Here is an 18872-nt window from a genome sequence, read left to right as displayed (position 1 = left end):
AAGCCCTTAGATGGGACATTTATTCTTAAATAAATCCAGATTGTAATTCCACCTGACTGAGATCTGAACTTCAGATGTGTTGAAGCCGACCTTATAGCATTCTACTTGGATTTACACCTTTCATTAACGTCCGTTTCCTCTCATCTAGATAAGTTATCTGGTGTTCCATTTTTGATGGATAAAAATCTGAATTTGTACCATTCTGCAGGGATCAGACAGAGGCAGACATGAAGGTTAACAGTCGTTTATTTCAGGGTCTTCGGGGGGGAAAAAACACATCAACATCGACATGGACGCATCACATTTCCTCCTGACTTTCCACATGATGCTAAAATTAATATAACTCTGTCCCTAGACTCACATTTTTCTTTTATAGGTACCTACTATGGAGAGAAAGAATAAAAAACAATGCTTACAGACATGGTGGGTGAAGGAAAAAAGACATTTTTTAGCTGTAAAATACCTTCCTGGGCTTTTCTGCTTATTTAACCAAAAAGGAGAATAAAATACAGAAACAGTTATTTGCAAAAGTACAAGTAGTCTTATAATAATTTATTTGAAATTTTAATTACTTTTAATTACTTCTGGCCTAAACATGAAACAATAATGTGTTTCTAAGCTACAGTAGGTTCATAAACTGTCTCAAACAATAATTACATGAAAAAAACAACAGTGTGAGGTTGGAAAATGTGGTATAAAGGCCATTTTTGACAGGTTGCTTAATTATTTCTTAGCTCTTAAACTCCCCAAAAACACAGTCCCTTCCTCTAAGTGCTTTATCAAGCGTTTTACTAACAAGAACAGAAACTAATGGACACGGAAGGTGAGAAATCAGACTAAAAATGCTTTACAACTTGGAAAATAGACTTCTTATTTTAGTTTCAATTGTTAAAAGTGTACTTTTCTTATTCCTGTACAAGTAATGCATGATATACAGTGCCATGGAAAAGTATTTGCTCCCTTCTTGAATTGTTTTTTTTTAATATTTCCCCCATTTAAATTTTTAAGACTGTCAAACAAATTTAAATATTAGACAAAGACAACCATTTTAAATGGTGATTGAATGTTTTAAGGGTAAAAAGCTATCCGAACCTACCTGGCCCTGTGTGAAAAAGTAATTGCTGCTCTTGTTAAATCATTAACTGTGGCTAATCCCATTTTTTGGAAAGCAAGTTCAATTCCACTGACCACACCCACACCTGATTACCTCCAGACCTGTTCAATCAAGAAATGACTTAAATAGAATCTGTCTGACAAAATGAATTCAGCCAAAAGGTCTCAAAAAACTGCAACATAACATTGCTATCCACAGAAATTCAAGAAAAATTGACATCCTTCAGTCTGTAAAGGGTTCCAAAGCTATTTCTAAAGCTTTAGGACTCCAGAGAACCATGGTGAGAGACTTTATCCATAAATGGAGAAAACATTGAACAGCGGTGAACCTTTACTACCAAAATTACCCCAAGAGCACAGAGATGACTCATCCAGGAGGTCACAAAGGAACCCAGGACAAGATCTAAAGACCTGCAGACCTCCCGTGCCTCAGTTAAGATCAGAGTTTATGACTCAACAGTAAGGAAGAGAGTTCGCAAAAATGAATCCATGCCAGAGTTCCAAGACAAAAACCACGGCTGATCAAAAAGAACACAAAGGCTCATCTTACATTACTTTTGGAAACAAATATCTGAAGGATCCCCAAGACTTTTGAGAGAGTATTCTATGGACTGACGAGATGAAAGTTGAACTTTTTGGAAGCTGTGTGTCTCGTTACATCTGGAAAAAGAACATCATAGCAGCAGTCCAACACGGTGGTAGTGGTGTGATGGTCCGGGTGCTGAATGCTTTGTTGCTTCAGGATCTGGACGACTTGCTGTGACTGATGGAACCAGGAATTCTGCTCTCTACCAGAAAATCCTGAAGGAGAACGTTCAACCGTCAGTTCATGACCTCAAGTTGAAGCTCACTGGGTTCTGCAGCAGGACAACAACCCAAAACACACCAGCAAGTCGACTTCTGAATGGCTTGAAAAAAACAAAATGAAGGTTATGGAGTGGCGTAGTCAAAGTCTGGACTTGAATCCGATTGAAATGCTGGCAGGAACTTAAAAAGGCCATTCATGCTGGAAAACCCTTCAGTGTTGCTGAAATAAAACAATTCTGCAAAGAAGAGTGGACCAAGATATCTCCACAGAGATGTGAGAGAGTCATAGAAAACAGTTGTCTGAGGGTGGTTCAACCAGTTTTTAGATTTAAGGGGAAGTTACTTTTTCACACAGGGACAGGTAGCTTTGAATATTTTCCCCCTTTAACAAAAAAAATCATTATTTAAAAACTGCATTTGTGTTTACTTTGGTTCTCTTTGTCTGACATTTACATTTATTTGATGTTCTTGAATGTTAAATTGGGGAAAATATGCCAAAAAAAATAAAGAATTTGAGAAGGAGGGCAAATACTTTTTCATGGCACTGTAGATAGTTAAAGGACTAAAATATGCAAAACCAGCTGTGTTTTTTTTTGTTTTTGTTTTTTACCAGATTAGTTTCATTACACTGCCTGCAGCTAATCTAAGGTGTCGGGCTCGGCGTCCATGCAGGTCTCCCAGGGGTTGCGGGGCATGTGTGGCATCGAGATGAGCAGCAGGGCGGCGCCACTGAGGATGAGGAGGGTGAAGGAGGCGCAGGCGCAGGTGAAGGACCAGGAGTAGTAGTATTCAATCCAGATGGTCTCGTCGCTTTCAATCATACGCTTGACGGACTGACGCATCACTTCGACAGAAATGATGATGCAGAGGCCTTAACAACAAAACAAAAACAACAAAAAAAACGGCTGTAATATGCCTTAAAAAAAGCACATTTCTTATTTGCATTTGGACCAAAACTGTTTAATCAAATTCTATGCTACAGCAAATGCAAATTAAACACTTTCAGTAGTATCAATACATTTGTTTACTGTAAATGAAGAAAACGTTTTACCATAATTTTACGGTAGCATTCACAGCTGCCGGAATTTTACCAGATAAATAATTTTTTTACAGTGTAAGATTAAAAATAAATTAATTAATTGGAATATTTATCAAAGAAAATACCTAGCATAACTAGCAATAAATACGTTAAAGCAGGGCTAGTTGACAGAATATACTCGAGAAAATGCTGCTCGTGATTAAAAACGAGCACTATAAAGTCAAGAACACCTTCATTCAACCTTCTGTAGTTTTTCATTTTAACTAAATCCAAATGCTGACAATTTCACACAAGTGACAACATGTTTTGGGGCGTGGCAGCAAATATAAATACATTTGCTGCTTGAAATTGTCTTAAGGGTCATTCCACAGTTGGAGGACAATTCACCCATCAAATTTCAAACAATCCATGTAGAAAATACTGAAACATGCAGTTGTTGTGTAGATGTTCTCGTCTTGACACCAAATCTAAAAAAATAAATAAATAATAGGAGAAAAGAATATTTGAAAACGTCAATGCCAATCTCCTTTTTTGGTTTTATTTTTTTCATTGATGTCTCTTGTAATTGTGGGAATATTTTTTTTTAATTAACTGTCTTTATTGGAAACAATTTCATTGACATCCACATGACATACAATACAGTATGACAGAGGGCTTCCAAATGATCTTTTTTTCCAATATCTTTCTCTTAAATCAACATAATATTTAAAATAATAATTACTATGCATGGAACATGTTTCCCACAACATGTTGGCATAACCTGTTGATGATGTTTTTTGTTTTTTGTCTTTCGTTTCTTGTTTCTGTCATCAACATCATCAGCTTTCCTAAAGAATGTGTAGAGCAAAGCTATGTCCTCTCTTCTATTTTTCATATTTTCATCTCATTGTCAGCCTTGATTGAATGTCTCTCTCTACCTCATATTATCAGGATCAGACTCATTCTCTGGACTGTTTTCCATCAGTCAGTTTGTCCTCTTGGTCAGCAGTAACAGCTAGCTAAATATCTAGCTTCTACTGCTGAGAAAAAGATCACATTAGCATGGATTAGCAACCCTGTTACTGTGATTAGAGTAGGGTTAGCAAACAGCTCAGAAAACATGGAATAAAAATGCTACCATTGATGTGTGAGCTGTTTGCTAACCCTACTCTAATCACAGTAAATCAAGCATTTGATAATTTATTGCCTATTATTGATGAATATGGAGCAGAAAATTGTAAACGAGAAGGTTTATGTTCTCCAGTGCTGGAATGACTCTTATATCAGCTCATTCCCACACACATTGATTGAATGTTTCACCTAATATAATATAAAAGAAGATTTCAAACTCCCCATTTTCTGCCATGTCTGACCTGCGAAGGCGAAGAACATCCCAGCAGGCCGGAGCAGGTAGTCCCTGCCCTTCCCAAAGGAGAAGATGACACACAGGGAGCCGAGGATCATGAAAAACAAGCTGAAGATGGCGATGGCTGCCGCTGAGATGTTGTACTCTGAGAAGAAGGGAAAACAATTCAGGAAAGAATGAGGAAAAACAACAGAGAAACAAAGAAGAGAGATGAAAGACGGGAAGAGTGGCTGAGATGAGGCTGCAGCATCGTCAACATGATTATCATTTCAATATTGCACTCAGGCAAGTTATGACACAGATAATTAGCCCCACTTTAAAAACAACAGTCATTTATCCAAACCGGCAATAACGCCATTTGCATGACAGATAAGATGCTGCGGGCTCATAACGGGATGATTAGAACATGTCTGACTCTTCCCGCCTCCTGCCTCTTCCTCAGATAATCTACACTTTCATTCTCTCCGACGCTCCAGCTGCGACAGAAACGATCCTCTGAGCATCTCATTCCATTTCTGTGTCAAACAACAACTTATTTCTTGCATTTAATTCAGTTTTCTACATTTCTATCAGTACATCTCTTGCTAAAGTTGCACTTTTTTTGCTTTAACTTTTTATTTCTTTTCCACAAAGACGGTTTGTTGTTCCTGTTTTTACACTAAGATGTTTCCATGTACAGATTTACAGCATAAAAAGTGAAACTTATGCAAACACTGTAAACAAGTAGACACAAGAAAGGCTCAGTATCTTATAGTTAAAGTGTAAACACCAAATGCACCAGTTATTAAGATATTCAAACTATGTGAAGTTGAAGCTGCAGGCCTTCTTCTTCTTCTTTGTCTTCTTCTTCGTCTTTGCCTTCTTCTTCTTCCTCTTCTTCTCCTTTTTCTATTACCTCTTCTTCTTATGCTATCTCTTCTTCTTCTATTCCCTCTTTTTCTTCTTATGCTGTGTCTTCTTCCAATTCCTCCTCTTCTTCCCCTTCTTCTTCTACATCTATTCCTTCTTCTTCTTCTTCCTTCTCTTCTTCCTCTTCTTGTATTCCCTGTTCTTCTTCTTCTTCTATTCCTTCTTCTTCTATTCCTTCTTCTTCTTTTCAGTCTTCTTCTTAAGGGGTTAAATCCCGCACATCTGCAGGGTGCACAGTTGTTTTGTCTAGTTTTAAAGACCCCATCCAATGAGAATGAAATTTTTTACCTTGTCGAAATCTCCATAGAGTGTTTTTGACGTGAACCGATGAGTCTCAGCAAAATTTTCCAGGTTTTTATACGTAACAAACCTAAAGAACCAAACCAGCACTACTTCTAAACCATGTTAAGGCACTGAGGGAGTATGTCAGTGGACAAACTTGTAACTTCAAGGTTTTTCTAATCCAATTTCACCAGTTAACAGAACACTCTTTGTTATTCCTCTTGCATTTTTCCGTGTACGGTGACTGTCATTTGCCAGGCATGAAAACGATCATTTTCACAGATTTCACCCACATGTACCTGTTGGACATCTCCAGCGATTTATCTGAAACAATGATCTGTAATTTCATGTCTTTGTCAGTATCTGGCTGTGTGTTTCTCTGTGTCTATCAGAGCTGAAGGCGTAGGAACAGAGGAGCTGCTTCCTGGAATTACGTTTGCTTTGAAAACAGCAGCGTTGCCAAAGCAGGGAAGATGAGAAGATAACAATCAGACGATGCCTCTCTCTCATCCGACACGACGAATCATAATGATGTGCACTTAAACGGTATTTATTTCCAGACTTTACCTCGTTATGTTGAAGAAAACAGGAAGCAGAACATTTTATACAAAACATATTTGCTATTGCAAGTTACTGGTGCAAGAAAGAATTCAAACGTTTAGGCTCACTTAAAAATGTCCTTGTTTTTGAAAGAAAAGCATTTTTTTTCAATGAAGATAACATTAAATGAATCTGGTCTAGACAGTCTCGAGATTGTTAATGTGCTAAATGACTATTCTATCTGGAAACAGCTGATTTTTAATGGAATATCTCCATAGGGGTGCAGAGGAACATTTCCAGCAACCATCACTCCTGTGTTCTAATGCTACATTGTGTTAGCTAATGGTGTTGAACGGCTCATTGATGATTAGAAAACCCTTGTTCAGTTATGTTAGCACACGAATAAAAGTGTGAGTTTTCATAGAAAACATGGAATTGTCTGGGTGAATATTGTAAATGATATGCATTTCTTTACATGTTCCAACCATAACAGCATCTAGCATGTTTCCCCTGCTTTACTGTACACCTTCCATCCTCTGTTACTGCTTTTATACCTCATCACAGACAGTCGGTGCTGTAACAGTGTGTGTGGTTGTGAGGAGGCACACACACCTTTCTGGGTCTTGACTTCAAAAACTTCAGCTTCCTCCCCCGATGTAAAGTGTTTGAAGTAGGAGCAGTTTTTTGCTGCACGGTGAGACAAGAGAGAGAAAGATGGAAAGAATGAGATGAAACAGGAGAAAACAATTAAATCAGGTAGAGTCTCTGTGTGTTTGTGCTTCTAGTGTTAAATCCCCCACTGGATCTTGCTGAAGAGCTGAATATCACACACATTACTGAAAGTAACGCTTTAGAAATGGTTTCTGCAGCTTTATTATTGGGCCTTTCCTGACTTCTGGTTGGATTTGTTGCTACTAGTCTTAATAAATAGTTGACTCGCATGAATGTAGTGTCTTTAGTTGACTGATTTTCACAATAATGCAATCAAAACTTTGTTCAGATCTTTATAAACCTCATGTCTGATGTGTCTAGAAGCTGCACACGTCTGACAAGAAGTGTGGGTCATTCCAGAACTGGAGGACATTTTACGTCCCACACATCAAATTTCAAATAATCCATGTACAAAACACTAAAACATGCAGCTGTTGTGTAAATGTTCTTGTTCTGAGACCAAATCTAAAAAAAAAAAAAAAAAAAACCTAAGAAAAAACTAAGAGAAAAATACCAAATAAGTCTGGAGTTTCCCCTAAAATCCCATTTTTCTCTTGTCCCACCCCCCTGAAAGACCAAACTGAATCTCAAATAAAATGGTTAAAATGAAATTTAAATCTCCTTTTTTTTGGTACTTTTTTCATTGCTGTCTGTTGTCTCCATTCTGGAATGACTCATATTTTCATGAAATGAAAGCAATCAATCAGTTAGGCTTTATTTGTGTGGCCATTTGTTGATTGTTTTTTACAAACGAAAAAACTAGCAATGCAATAAAACATTCAAAAAGACAACAACAACAACATGGGATAAATGATGGAGGACTCAAATACAAAAGGATGAAGGAACTGAGGAAACAATATCCAAACACTGGGGTAGATAAATTGAGAAAAAATAAAATATAGATAAATACATCTATTATTAAAATTTCTCTAAAACCCAAATATAGGAAAAAGCAAAAACAATACATCTATAAAAATAATAAATAATACATATTAATATATACATATTTATAGATATAAAATCTGTAAAATCCAAATATAGAAAAAATGAGTAAAATAATACATATATATAAATAATAAAAATAATAATAATTGAAAAAATAAAACTGATGTATTTTTACAACAGTGGGTTTTACAGGGTTAAAATATAGACAATATAGGACAAAACAGAGGTCTAATTTAATAAACAACAGAATAAAGAAACAATAAAAATGAAGTAATAAACGGTACATTATCAGCCCAAAAAAATGTAAATATGTGAATAAATAGAGAAATGAACAAATAAAATTAGTTCTAAGGAAAATAATAAATGAATAAACTCAATAAAAACAATCACAGTCTGACTGAAAAGGTAGATCTGACTATAATAGAAAACAGAATCAGACCAAAGTCAAGAGCAGTTTCCTTTTTTTTTGCACTGATATCACAGAAAACTGCATTTAAATATATTTCCTTCTCAATCTTCCTGTCAGGTGTTTGGAAAAGCTGAATGTTTGTATAAAACCAAACTGCAGTTTTCTTAATTAACTGATTGTGACTGTACAATCAGATTTAATATCTTGTTCAGAAACACTTCCCTAGTGTGGATAGAAGCAAACTCAGGAGCTTGGAACATTTTATTTACTCGCTTTGCACAAAAATACATGTGTTATCTAGACTTTAAACCACAAACTGTAGGATTTGTGCTCAAACGTTGCAGTTTCTCGCTGGCTGTCTGATCACAGTGAGCTCTCCACCTCCTGCCATCGTCTTAAAATAAAATATATTAAACCCTTCGCCGTCCTTCACATTGGCTGTTTACTCCTCAGCCTGCACTCATTTCAACACCACAATGATGTATTTCTGCACTCTGCTCGCACAAACTCTTGTCCTTTGACCACAATCTTCAACATCGCCTCATAGCAGCAGAAAGAAAGCAACAGATTTGTGTTCTGCAGCTATTTTCCCACTCATGCGTCTGTTTGCTGCTTCGAGAGGCGAGGAGTCGACCTGAAGGCCTCTTCCCTCTGCTCGCTGAGATTAAACCCGTAAAGCAGACAGGTGCTCTCTCCGTCCACATGTGTCTGAGCGTGCACATACGATGCGTGTGCACGTGAGGCAACAGAGGAGCTGTTTGTTACTCAGGATGAGAAGGAATCACTAAAGAGGTAACCTAGCAACAGGCTGCTGCAGGTCCTCTCTATTTACACATGTAAAAGCAAAGAGGTGCACGCTTGTCTGTGTATGTGTGTGTGTGCGTGTGTGTGTGTGTGTGTGTGTGTGTGTGTGTGTGTGCGTGTGTGTGTGTGTGTGTGTGTGTGTGTGTGTGTGTGTGTGTGTGTGTGTGTGTGTGTGTGTGTGTGTGTGGTCAGGTGCTGGCTATACTTGTGGGGACCAAATGTCCCCACAAAACCGAAAACAATGTCACTTGTGGGGACCTCATTTTGGTCCCCACAAGTTTAAGTTGGCCATGTTGTTGTTACTGAAAAAAGTAAAAGTGCAAAAACATTTCTTTAGGGTTAGCCATTGTTTTGGTCTGGGTTAAGGTTAGGGTTAGGGTAACGGTTAGGGTTTAGATATGAATGGGAGTCAATGGTATGTCCCCAGAATGATAGAAAAACACAGTATGTGTGTGTGTGTGTGTGTGTGTGTGTGCTTGTGTGTGGACAGAATTGGAGGCGGGGTCACAGTGCAGCTTAGATCTGCAAGTATATTATTTCATTAGTCTTCTCTCATTAGGCGTCTCCACCTCTGGGGCTCGGCTAATCTGAGCTAATATGTGTTTGGGTGCAGCTCACATTTTCTCCTGTGAAGACGATTATCTGCCAGGCGAGACAAAAAATAAACCTCACAACCGCACAGAGGAAGCTTCCAAACACCAAACCACCGTTTATTTACTTCTACTTACCTGATTCTGAAGAATTAAGAGGGATAATGTCGAACTTACTGCTGTTTTCTTTTCTTCAGTTTACTCAGACGACAAAGCAGATTTAAAAGGGAACTTCAGTTTTTTTCAACCTGGGGTCTGTTTTCATATGTCATTTCATACATGTGAGTGATGGAGAAATGAATTTTCGACATAGCTCCAGTATTTAGCCAGGCAGGCAGCTTAGCAGCTCAGCTAGCAGCTCAGCTAGCGAAAAGTATGGGGCAACTTGCCCCCTGCGTCAAAGTCCGCCCTAACGTGCTTTTTTCCCCACACTGACCAGCTCGGATAGTCTCAACGAGTGTCCCACAACATACTAGAGATGAGAAGTGAACGAAAACCTCCACAAAAAACCGAAGTTCCCCTTTAACTCCTGATTTATGATGTATGCAGCTTAATTAACTACAGTAGCTTGCTAATGCTAACACAAGCTGGTAGAAAATGTCATGTTTACACCTGATTAAGTTTAAAATCATTCGTCAGGCTGATGAAAGTCACCTGCTGGAAACAATGGAGCTTCATTACTCACCTTGGAGTGTAGCTTTAAAGCAGTAACATACATTTTACTAATTATAGCATTATTTGGTACAGTGACCTCTGCAAAGGGTTCCTTTATTTGGCGTTGTTTTTTTTCATTGATGTCTCTTGTAATTGTGGGAACATTTTTTAATCAATATAATATTTAAAATAATAATTACTATGTATGGAACGTGTCCCACAATATGTTATCATAACCTGTTGATGATGTTATTGTCTTTGTTATTGTTTGTCTTGTTTTTGTCAGTTTCTGTTTTGTTTCTGTCATTTTGTGTCTAATTTCTCTCGTTTTGTGTATTGTTTTTGTCATTTTGTGTCTCGTTTTGGTTGTTTTGTGTCTCGTTTCTGTCATGTTGTGTCTTGTTTTTGTCGTCACCAATCAGTTTTCCAAAAGAATGTGGAGAGCAAAGCTATGTCCTCTCTTCTATTTTTTATATTTTCATCACATTGTCAGTCTTGATTGAATGTCTCACTCTACCTCATTTTATCAGGATAAGAGTTATTCTTTACACTTTTTTCTTTTTTTTTCTTTCTTAGTGTAGTTTTAATGCAATAATATAATATTTTGCTAATTTTAGCATTATTTTGTACAGCGATCCCTGCAAAGTTTGAAATCTTACAGCAAAACATACTATGACATTAGGTTGCATTTTCAAAACATTTACTGACAAATTACTACTAAAACTGGAAAACAGAGAAGTTTCAGGAGAGAAGGACAAAGATCCTTTACCAAAATAAAAGCACTATTATGTAAAAATGTCCTGCTCCAAGTAAATCTCACGCAATACACAAAAGTATTAATATGAATATTTTTCTGCAGTAAATGTAGTCTTTATGCAAATCAGATTGCATGAAGTATTGATTCATTGATGTTTTAGTGTAGTTTTAATGTAATAATGTAATATTTGACTAATTTTAGCATTATTTTGTACTTGCAAAGTGTAACACAGACACTTTATTTTTGGAGAAGTTTCTAATGAAACATGTACATTAAAGTGATTTAATGAACTATAATGAATTTAAGCTCATTTTTGGTTGACTTCCTTGATGGAACTGCATGTAAAAGCACCAGAAAGTTAAAATTCAGACAATTATGTTAGTTTTGCAAAAATTTTTCTGGCTCTGATAAATGGTGTAATTTGATGATTTTTCCCCCAAGAAAACATGACGTTGAACCAGGTGTTTGGGTTCAGAGGGTTAAAGCTGCTCAGCTACAACAGTCATTTGAGCTTATTATGCAGTAATTTGCAAAATTTTGTCCAACCACTTAACAACAGGTACAGGATTTGCCCAGTTGAAGAAAATAACAAGTGTAACCATTTTCCTGCAGTACAAATTTTACATTCTAAGTCTTTATGACACATTCTGGTGGAGTCGGAGTTTTGTGCTAGTACAATGTGAATAAAAAGTAAAACAAAGTCCAGAGGAGGTGTGAAGGAAAATTACTCGTTCCCTTTTCTGAGGTATTTCCTTGCAGCTGTTTGCTGACAGCATTCCAAACTGTCTTCCGACAGGCTGACGCTGTAAGAGGAAGATATGCTAGGATTCCCTGCTGTGGTCAAGGTTAGATATTCTCTGTTCTGACGTGACTAAGCGGACTAGTTGTCTTCATATTGGTCTGTATTCTAAATGTGACCTTCCAGCTACAATATAAACCCAAATATCAGAGAGAATCCTCAGAACTGATGCTGGCATTGCTTGCATGTACTGCTGCTCTGTCGGTGTCACTTCTCTTGATATATCAGTAAATGTTACTCGCAATCTCCATCATCTGAGTCTCCGGTGTGTCTCTCTGCCTCCTCATCCTCTCTCGACCTCGTTGAACTTCCACAACATGATGCTAACGCTAAACGGTGAACATCCACCGAGGACGAGAACATCTGGGAGCGTGTCATTGACCTTGCAGCCTGGTTAATTTGTTTAGTTCCAGAAGAGGGTGATTAGAGGAAGGTATCGCCTGTCATTTTAGTTTCACCTCCTTCCATTAAACTCCACCGCCGCCGCCGTCTTCACTCTCTTTGATGTGCAGCATCTAATTGATCCTTTGCTTACTCTCCATCCTCCTGTTTCCAGCTGTTATTACACCCGCTTCTCTCATCCCACACTGTTTTTCCCTCATTCTTCTATCAGTTTAGCGTTCTTGCTGTTTCCTTTAACACCTCTGCTCACGTCCATCCTTCCACCCACTCGCCGTTTCATTAAAAGTTTGGAGAATGAAAAACTAAGCAACTTTTAACTGAATTATTTCCATGTTTCCAAGCATAATAACCCATTTTCTGGTAAATATAGCCTCTGAGTGTTTCTGATAAGAGCTTTGCTAGGTGATGAGTGCCTTTTTTTTTTGCAGCCACACAGAGTGACCGACTAATTCTGGGTCAATGTGAATCGGATGCATGGTGATTTGAATGGCTATTCCACCAGGAGCTCCGCTAACTGGGACACAACAGCACAGGAGAGTCCTCACGATCCCGGCCTGCCCTTTATCACGAAAACACTGAAGTTTGACAGAATCACAAGCAGCACTTGTTCGCAGCGCGTGCCTTTTCTTTTCTCGTGTTTCAGATTTACATAATGTGCCGTGATTCATTCAGATTTAGAGTTGCTTTCTGAATGCCAGGTTCCACAGCCACACCTCCACAGCTTTGGCTCTGCTCTGAGCCGGAGGCTGCCAGACTGGAGAGGAAAATGTGAAAATGTGAAAAACGCTGGCTCAAGGTGACATCATGGCTTTTGAGTATCTGAATCGGGGCCACAGAGAGATAGAAGCTGAGGAGGAGGATGTTATATCAGAAGGTGTGCTCTGGGGTTGATTTCTTCCTGCTGTAGAGCTGGGAAAGCACAGTGTTCGACCACTTAGAAGCTCTAAAACGTCTCTGATAATAAACTCCACTTCTCCCTCGCTTCTCCATGAACATATGTGTAGGAAAACACACAGAAGCACCATTTGTGCTCTTTTATTTCCCAGCCGAGCTGCGCGATGCCATCCATAAAGGCTTCGTTTGATTTTTTTACAGCACTCAAGCTGTCATGCGTCATTTGTGGGAAGCTAATTTCAAAAGTCATCTCGATTCACCGCTCTGCCGCTGTTGTTGTGCAAACCCCTCCACAAAAGCAGAGTAATTGTGTCTGTATGGGAGAGTGTTTGTGTGCGCTTCTCCTGACGACTGGCTCCCCCTCTGTTTGGGAAAATGCAAATCTGAGTTATTAAGTCCAATCACCGCTGCTTGCTAGGGTATATGGTTCATCAAGGATGTAATCTGTTATCGTGCACTCACTCCTCCACCGTGCTCTGCTTACACTCGACACATTAAATTGAGGGGCAGATAAAGCAGCAGTGGTAAGGTGGAGTTCGCCAGTCAGAGTAGTTCCACAAACTGCATTAGAGCTCTGTTGACCTCACAGGATCAGACATCGTACGATATCAGAATAAACACGGGAGAGAAGCTGTCGTATGTGATGCCTGTGCTCTGTTGTTTGGTCAAAGGAATCTAAAGAGTAAAAGCTAAGAAGCGCTCATCTGCAGAACCTGGATTGTAGAATGAATTCTAGTGTATAGTGTAAGTGACAATTTTGTGGTATTTTCTAAGATTCACAAGCGTCATGGTACTTGTGTCCAAACTTATGGCCATGGCTGTAAGTGACTTTTCATGGGCTGCTCTGTTTTCCTCACAAGATTATACATGTTATAGTATTAAAATAATCCTGTGAGAGCAGCTGTCGTATGTGTTGCTGGCACTTTTTGTTTGGTGAAATGAATCTAAAATCATCAAAGTAAATGCTAAGAACCGGTCAGCTGCAGAAACTGAATCATAGAATAAATCTTGTTCTATAAAAATTATGGAAACTGCAAAAAGTCTTTGTGACTTCACATCGATGAATAGCATGCATAATGGTTGTGATAAAGATTAAGGTTAGTCTGTTGCAACTATGTGATGTTCAATGAAAAAGATGCATTCTAGGGATGTTTCCTGCTGCTGGGCTTCTCTGTTGTTCTGACTTGTTAAACCTCCAAAAGCTACAAACAACCTTGTATGTAAAACAAAGTATTAGAAACATGAAATGACTCATAGATTGTGGAGTCTAAACCATTGCTTCTTCACCTCCTTCACCTTAACTGAAGCACAGAGGGCTTTTTGTTGCTCACTCTGTTGTCAAACTACATCTGGCAGGTTGACCTACTGGGTGCCGGTAGAGAAAGAATCTGTGATTAAGAGAAGAAGCCTTTAGACACCTTTTCTTGACCAGTGAAGCACGAAGATCAGCTGTAATGTCAGCTACTGAGGTTACAGAGCTGGCCAGTCATCATCTTCAGAAACCCCACCGCTCTCACAGCATCAGAATAGCAAATGCAGAACAGCCATGCAACAAAATCCTTAAAACAAGACGTTGACTCTTGAATCTGTGGTTGTGGGAGCGCAGCCAAAGGGGATTTCTGACTAAATATCTAGTATTTCTTGAAACAGACTCTGAGGCAGCAGTAGACTTCCAAAAGTTTACGTAGTCTGTCAGGTGTCTTCTTTGGATTCTGCAGATATTCTGACAGCATTTTACAGCTGTTGTCAGGTTGTAAGAGGATCATTTGTCATGCTGAAGCTGAGAATGTGTCACTTCTGCCCTACAGGTGACTCGAAATCCAACACTTGGTACATGCACTGAGAAGATATTTCCTCTAGTTGTCACATTTTCGTAACAGGCAACTATCACACGTCTTGTTTGTCTGCCTCTGTGTGTGTTTCCTTAACATCCATCCATTGTTTATTCACTACTTAATACTCACGAGGGTCATGGAGGGCTGGAGTCTATCCCAGCTGACTTAGGGTGAAGACAGGAAACACCTGGACAGGTAACAGTCTATCACAGGGCTACATATACAGGCAAACAATCACACGGACAATGTAGAATCACCAATTAACCTCAGCATGTTTTTGGACTGTGGGAGGAAGCCAGAGTACCGAGAGAAACCCCACGCATGCACCGGGAGAACATGCAAACTCCATGCAGAAAGCATGAGCATGAGAGGCTGCAGCAGACTTAAGAAGCTAAGTAGAAACTTTAGCTTGTCAGGTGTCTTCTTTGGAGTCGGCAGATATTCTAACGGTGTTTTACAGCCGTTGTCAGGTTTTAAAGGGATCATTTGTCATGTCAGAGCTGTGAGTGTGTCACTTCTGCCCTACAGGTGACTTGAAATCCAACACTTGTACATGCACCGAATTGTCACATTTTCATAACAAGCAGCTGTCACTTGTCTTGTTTGTCTGCCTCTGTGTGTTTCCTCAACATGCGCTGCATAAAACCGCGTTCTCCAGCTTCCATCTCCACCGAGGCATTCCTCCCAACACACACCGAAGCGAATGCCGGTCTCCCTCCTTCCTCCCCCCACCGAGTCTCCCAGGTGTACTCTAACTCATGAGCTGCAGCGGCAAGCCACACTTCATTAAGGCCTGTACTGATCCTGAGGTGCTGCAGCCGGAGGCCAAGTCAATGACAGAGTCAAAATGAGATCTCTCTGTTAGGCTGCAAGGCACGAACACACAGCCAGAGGCCAGCGAGGCACTGTTTACCCCAAGGCTGGCTCTGTTCAAAGAGAGCTGCTAATTAAAGCTACAAGGCTATTTTGGAGAAACAGACTTTTAAATGCAAGACAAAGTGCTTCTGACTTTTTTTTTTCCTAAATCACTTACAATATGCAACATTATGCAAGAGCTTCCATAATGAACGTGTAGAATTATCGTTGTGCTTTCTGACAGATTCAACATCACTCGCACTTTCTGTCTTGTGGGTTTTTTTGTAGAGCTCATAATTAGTTGGCGCATTTAAGGTGTCATCAGAAATTGGGTTCCTGTTGCTTTCTAGACAGTCTTGCGTCTGGTTTGATCAAAGCGAAACACAAATTCGTTTGACACAACAATCCAGAGAGCTGAGCAAGATCTGACAAATGATGTAACTCTTCCTGGTGTATTAGAGAAACAGGGAAGTTTGTTCCTTGGCTCCGTGTTTTTGTCGTGTTAGCTGTGAAGTGTGGCGGTGTTACTCTTCCATTACGCACTCGACTTCGGATGTTGCAGCGTGCTTAATTGGCGGTCTGTTCAGCAACTTCCTCTGTGGAAGATAATGACGGTTTGCCGAGAAACTGGCCGCAGAAGTGTTGAACATTCAGTCCAAACACATGCCCGTGTGTGTGTGTGTGTGTGTGTGTGTGTGTGTGTGTGTGTGTGTGTGTGTGTGTGTGTGTGTGTGTGTGTGTGTGTCTGCACATGCCAACATATGTGCTGACATGTGCCATTGTGTGTGCAAAAAGGGAAGATACAGACACAGATGGAAAAAGGCTGAGGAACGTTGCTGCAAACAGGCACTGCAGCCCTTTACTGTCCTTAAAAAGATGTTGACGCGCAGATGTTTGAGGATTCGGATTAGTAGAAAACCATGTAGAGAAGCCCTAAACAGAACTTCCAATCCAAATTTCACAAACAAAACTATCTTTCTAAATGTTAGAAAAGAAAAACCCACTATACATTCAAGATGACACATTCTCTCAAGCTGTCAGTAGCTTCCACACAATATCCATCCATCCATTATCTATACACCATTTAATCCTCACTAGGGTCGCGGGAGGCTGGAGTCTATCCCAGCTGACTTAGGGCAAAGGTATGCGACAGGTCACCAGTCTAAATGGCATGAGCAATAATGAAGAAGAGAATTATGAGGAGGAAGAAGTACAGGTGGAAGAGCATACAGCTGATCAAGACAAAAAAAACCCAGAATATATCCCCTTAGTGCTCCACAAGTCGTTCCCTTTTCCACAGTGTAAGCTGATCTGTTCCAACCCCACAGTGTTTGGAATAGCATCCCCATCTTCTAAGCATGATATCCTGATTTTCTTAACTGAAATTCTGAATGGATGGCTGATTTTATTCCTTTGGGAATCAAGAGAAAGAAAGACCTAATTAGTTCTACAGGCAGCCAAAAAAGGTACTGCAACTGGTCAATGTTCACACCCATCCTACATTCCAGTCCTCCGATTGGTTCCCTTGTCTCGACCTAAAGTCTGGTCACATAGGAAATCCTATTAACTATAATTTTTTTGCCTCCACTGATTACGTATGACTTTGTCGAAAGATTAAATTCATCTGCTGTCTTTTGATATATCCATCCTTCACGTCCACTGAGAAGTGCCACTTTCTTCTTTCGAAAAAGCCATATTTAATCTGTGGTTTCCTGTGTGTCTAGACTTAGAGACACCCTATACAGACAAAACATCCCACTTGCATTCACACCTACGGACAATTTAGAATCACCCATTCACCTCAGCGTGTTTTTGGAAGCCGGAGAAACCCACGTATGTACAGGTAGAACATGCCAACTCCATACAGAAAGATGCCAGAAAGGCAGGGACAAGAACCAGGGATCTTCTAGCTGCAAGTCGAAAGTTCTAACCATCAACTTAATTGACTAAATAAACACAAATATCAGCCATATTTGCCCCCTTAACCACCAAGCGACTGGTTTGAGCTATAACATGTAGAGGCTCCGTACCTCCTGGTAGGCTGATGGGGCCACAGCCTTTGCCCTGAGGGTCCTCCTCCACGATGAAGATGCTCTTCTTGCAGAGCCTCCAGAGGCCGAAGTGGGCCGCCTCGCAGGTGGCGTTGAGCTTCTCCACTCGGGGGCTGAGCACAGCCCAGTGGTCGGTCACCACCGCCGCCAGCATCGACGACATGCCCACCACGATCACCACCGACGTGATCTTGACCTTGGTCGCCTGCTCGTCAAACATGTTGCCGCCCGACGTGTGCGCGTGTTTGCACGTGTGTGTGTGTGTGTGTGTGCGCGCAGATGAGAGTGTGTGTGATTGGAAAGGCTGCGCAGGACAGTCAAGGTTAACTCTGTTGTTTGTCTTCAGGTCCTCGGCGGCAGTTGTTGACTCCAGAGGTTCCCAGTCTCGTCTCCAGCTCCACTTCGCTGTTGGCGTCCTCGCTCTGCTCTCCTGTCCGAGGCGCCTTCTTTCTCTTTCTCTGCTTTGTGCCTGGTGGTTGGTAAAAAGGGGCCAGATAACAGTGCCCTAGTTTCTACCTCGCTCCTCTCCTCCTCTCCCTCCCTGGTTGCCTTTGGTGAGCTGAGGCCATTCAGCTGCGAGACGAAGACGAACCGGGAAGCGCTCGCACCGATTACACCAATTACCTGAGCGTTGTGGTGTTGACAAGAGCTGGGTGGAGATTGGACACTTTCATTTAAAAGTTTAGTCACGGTCTATTGATTGCGAGTGTTCCACTTGTGCAGCATCAGAGACGAATCTAATCAAATCCTCCAGCGAGGTTTGACATCGCCGTTCAATATTTCATTGCGATGCCAATCAGTCAATCATCTATCTGGAACATTCTGCGTCTCATCTGTCGCACATTCTTATTCAGTCCAACTCGTTTCCAGCGCAATTGTCTGAGGCGCTGCGTGTCAGGGGACTCCTGGGGGGAAGATTTCCTTTATTAGTTGTCATTTGAATGAGCTGATCTACTTATTCAGCCAATCAGCAGTCAGGGTTTGAGACAAGGGTCCCACCTGATGCCGGCAGCTGATCCAGATTAGGAAAGACAGAAAAAGGGCTTCGACACAGAACTTGCAAAATGTGAGGTTTACACAGTTTAAATGTGTTTCTTGGCAGCACTGTATCCCAAATTTTCTGCATGTTTG

At 40.3% G+C, this 18872-nt stretch overlaps 1 protein-coding gene across 1 annotated transcript; it reads right to left on the bottom strand.

Annotated features, from left to right (window-relative positions):
• Positions 1-228: 228 nt before the first annotated feature.
• Positions 229-18632, bottom strand: cacng1b (calcium channel, voltage-dependent, gamma subunit 1b). Its single transcript, XM_022211875.2, has 4 exons — positions 17721-18632; positions 6648-6722; positions 4312-4449; positions 229-2791 (listed from the first exon to the last, which is right to left on the bottom strand). Exons 1-4 carry the CDS (start codon positions 17959-17961, stop codon positions 2559-2561), a joined length of 687 nt encoding a protein of 228 aa, XP_022067567.1. The 5' UTR covers positions 17962-18632; the 3' UTR covers positions 229-2558.
• Between the last annotated feature and the right edge of the window lie 240 nt (positions 18633-18872).

Source organism: Acanthochromis polyacanthus, chromosome 21 (genome assembly GCF_021347895.1).
Source record: "Acanthochromis polyacanthus isolate Apoly-LR-REF ecotype Palm Island chromosome 21, KAUST_Apoly_ChrSc, whole genome shotgun sequence".
In the NCBI taxonomy this organism is placed as follows: domain Eukaryota; kingdom Metazoa; phylum Chordata; class Actinopteri; family Pomacentridae; genus Acanthochromis; species Acanthochromis polyacanthus.
This window is presented reverse-complemented; position numbering and strand designations above follow the sequence as displayed.

Excerpts from the sequence above, each read along its gene's own strand:
- cacng1b (XM_022211875.2), bottom strand. The coding sequence starts at position 17,961 with ATGTTTGACGAGCAGGCGACCAAGGTCAAGATCACGTCGGTGGTGATC. Across the intron at positions 4,450-6,647 it reads TGAAGTCAAGACCCAGAAAG|AGTACAACATCTCAGCGGCA; the intron begins GTGTGTGTGCCT and ends CCTTCTTCTCAG. Across the intron at positions 2,792-4,311 it reads GATGTTCTTCGCCTTCGCAG|GCCTCTGCATCATCATTTCT; the intron begins GTCAGACATGGC and ends TTTGTTGTTAAG.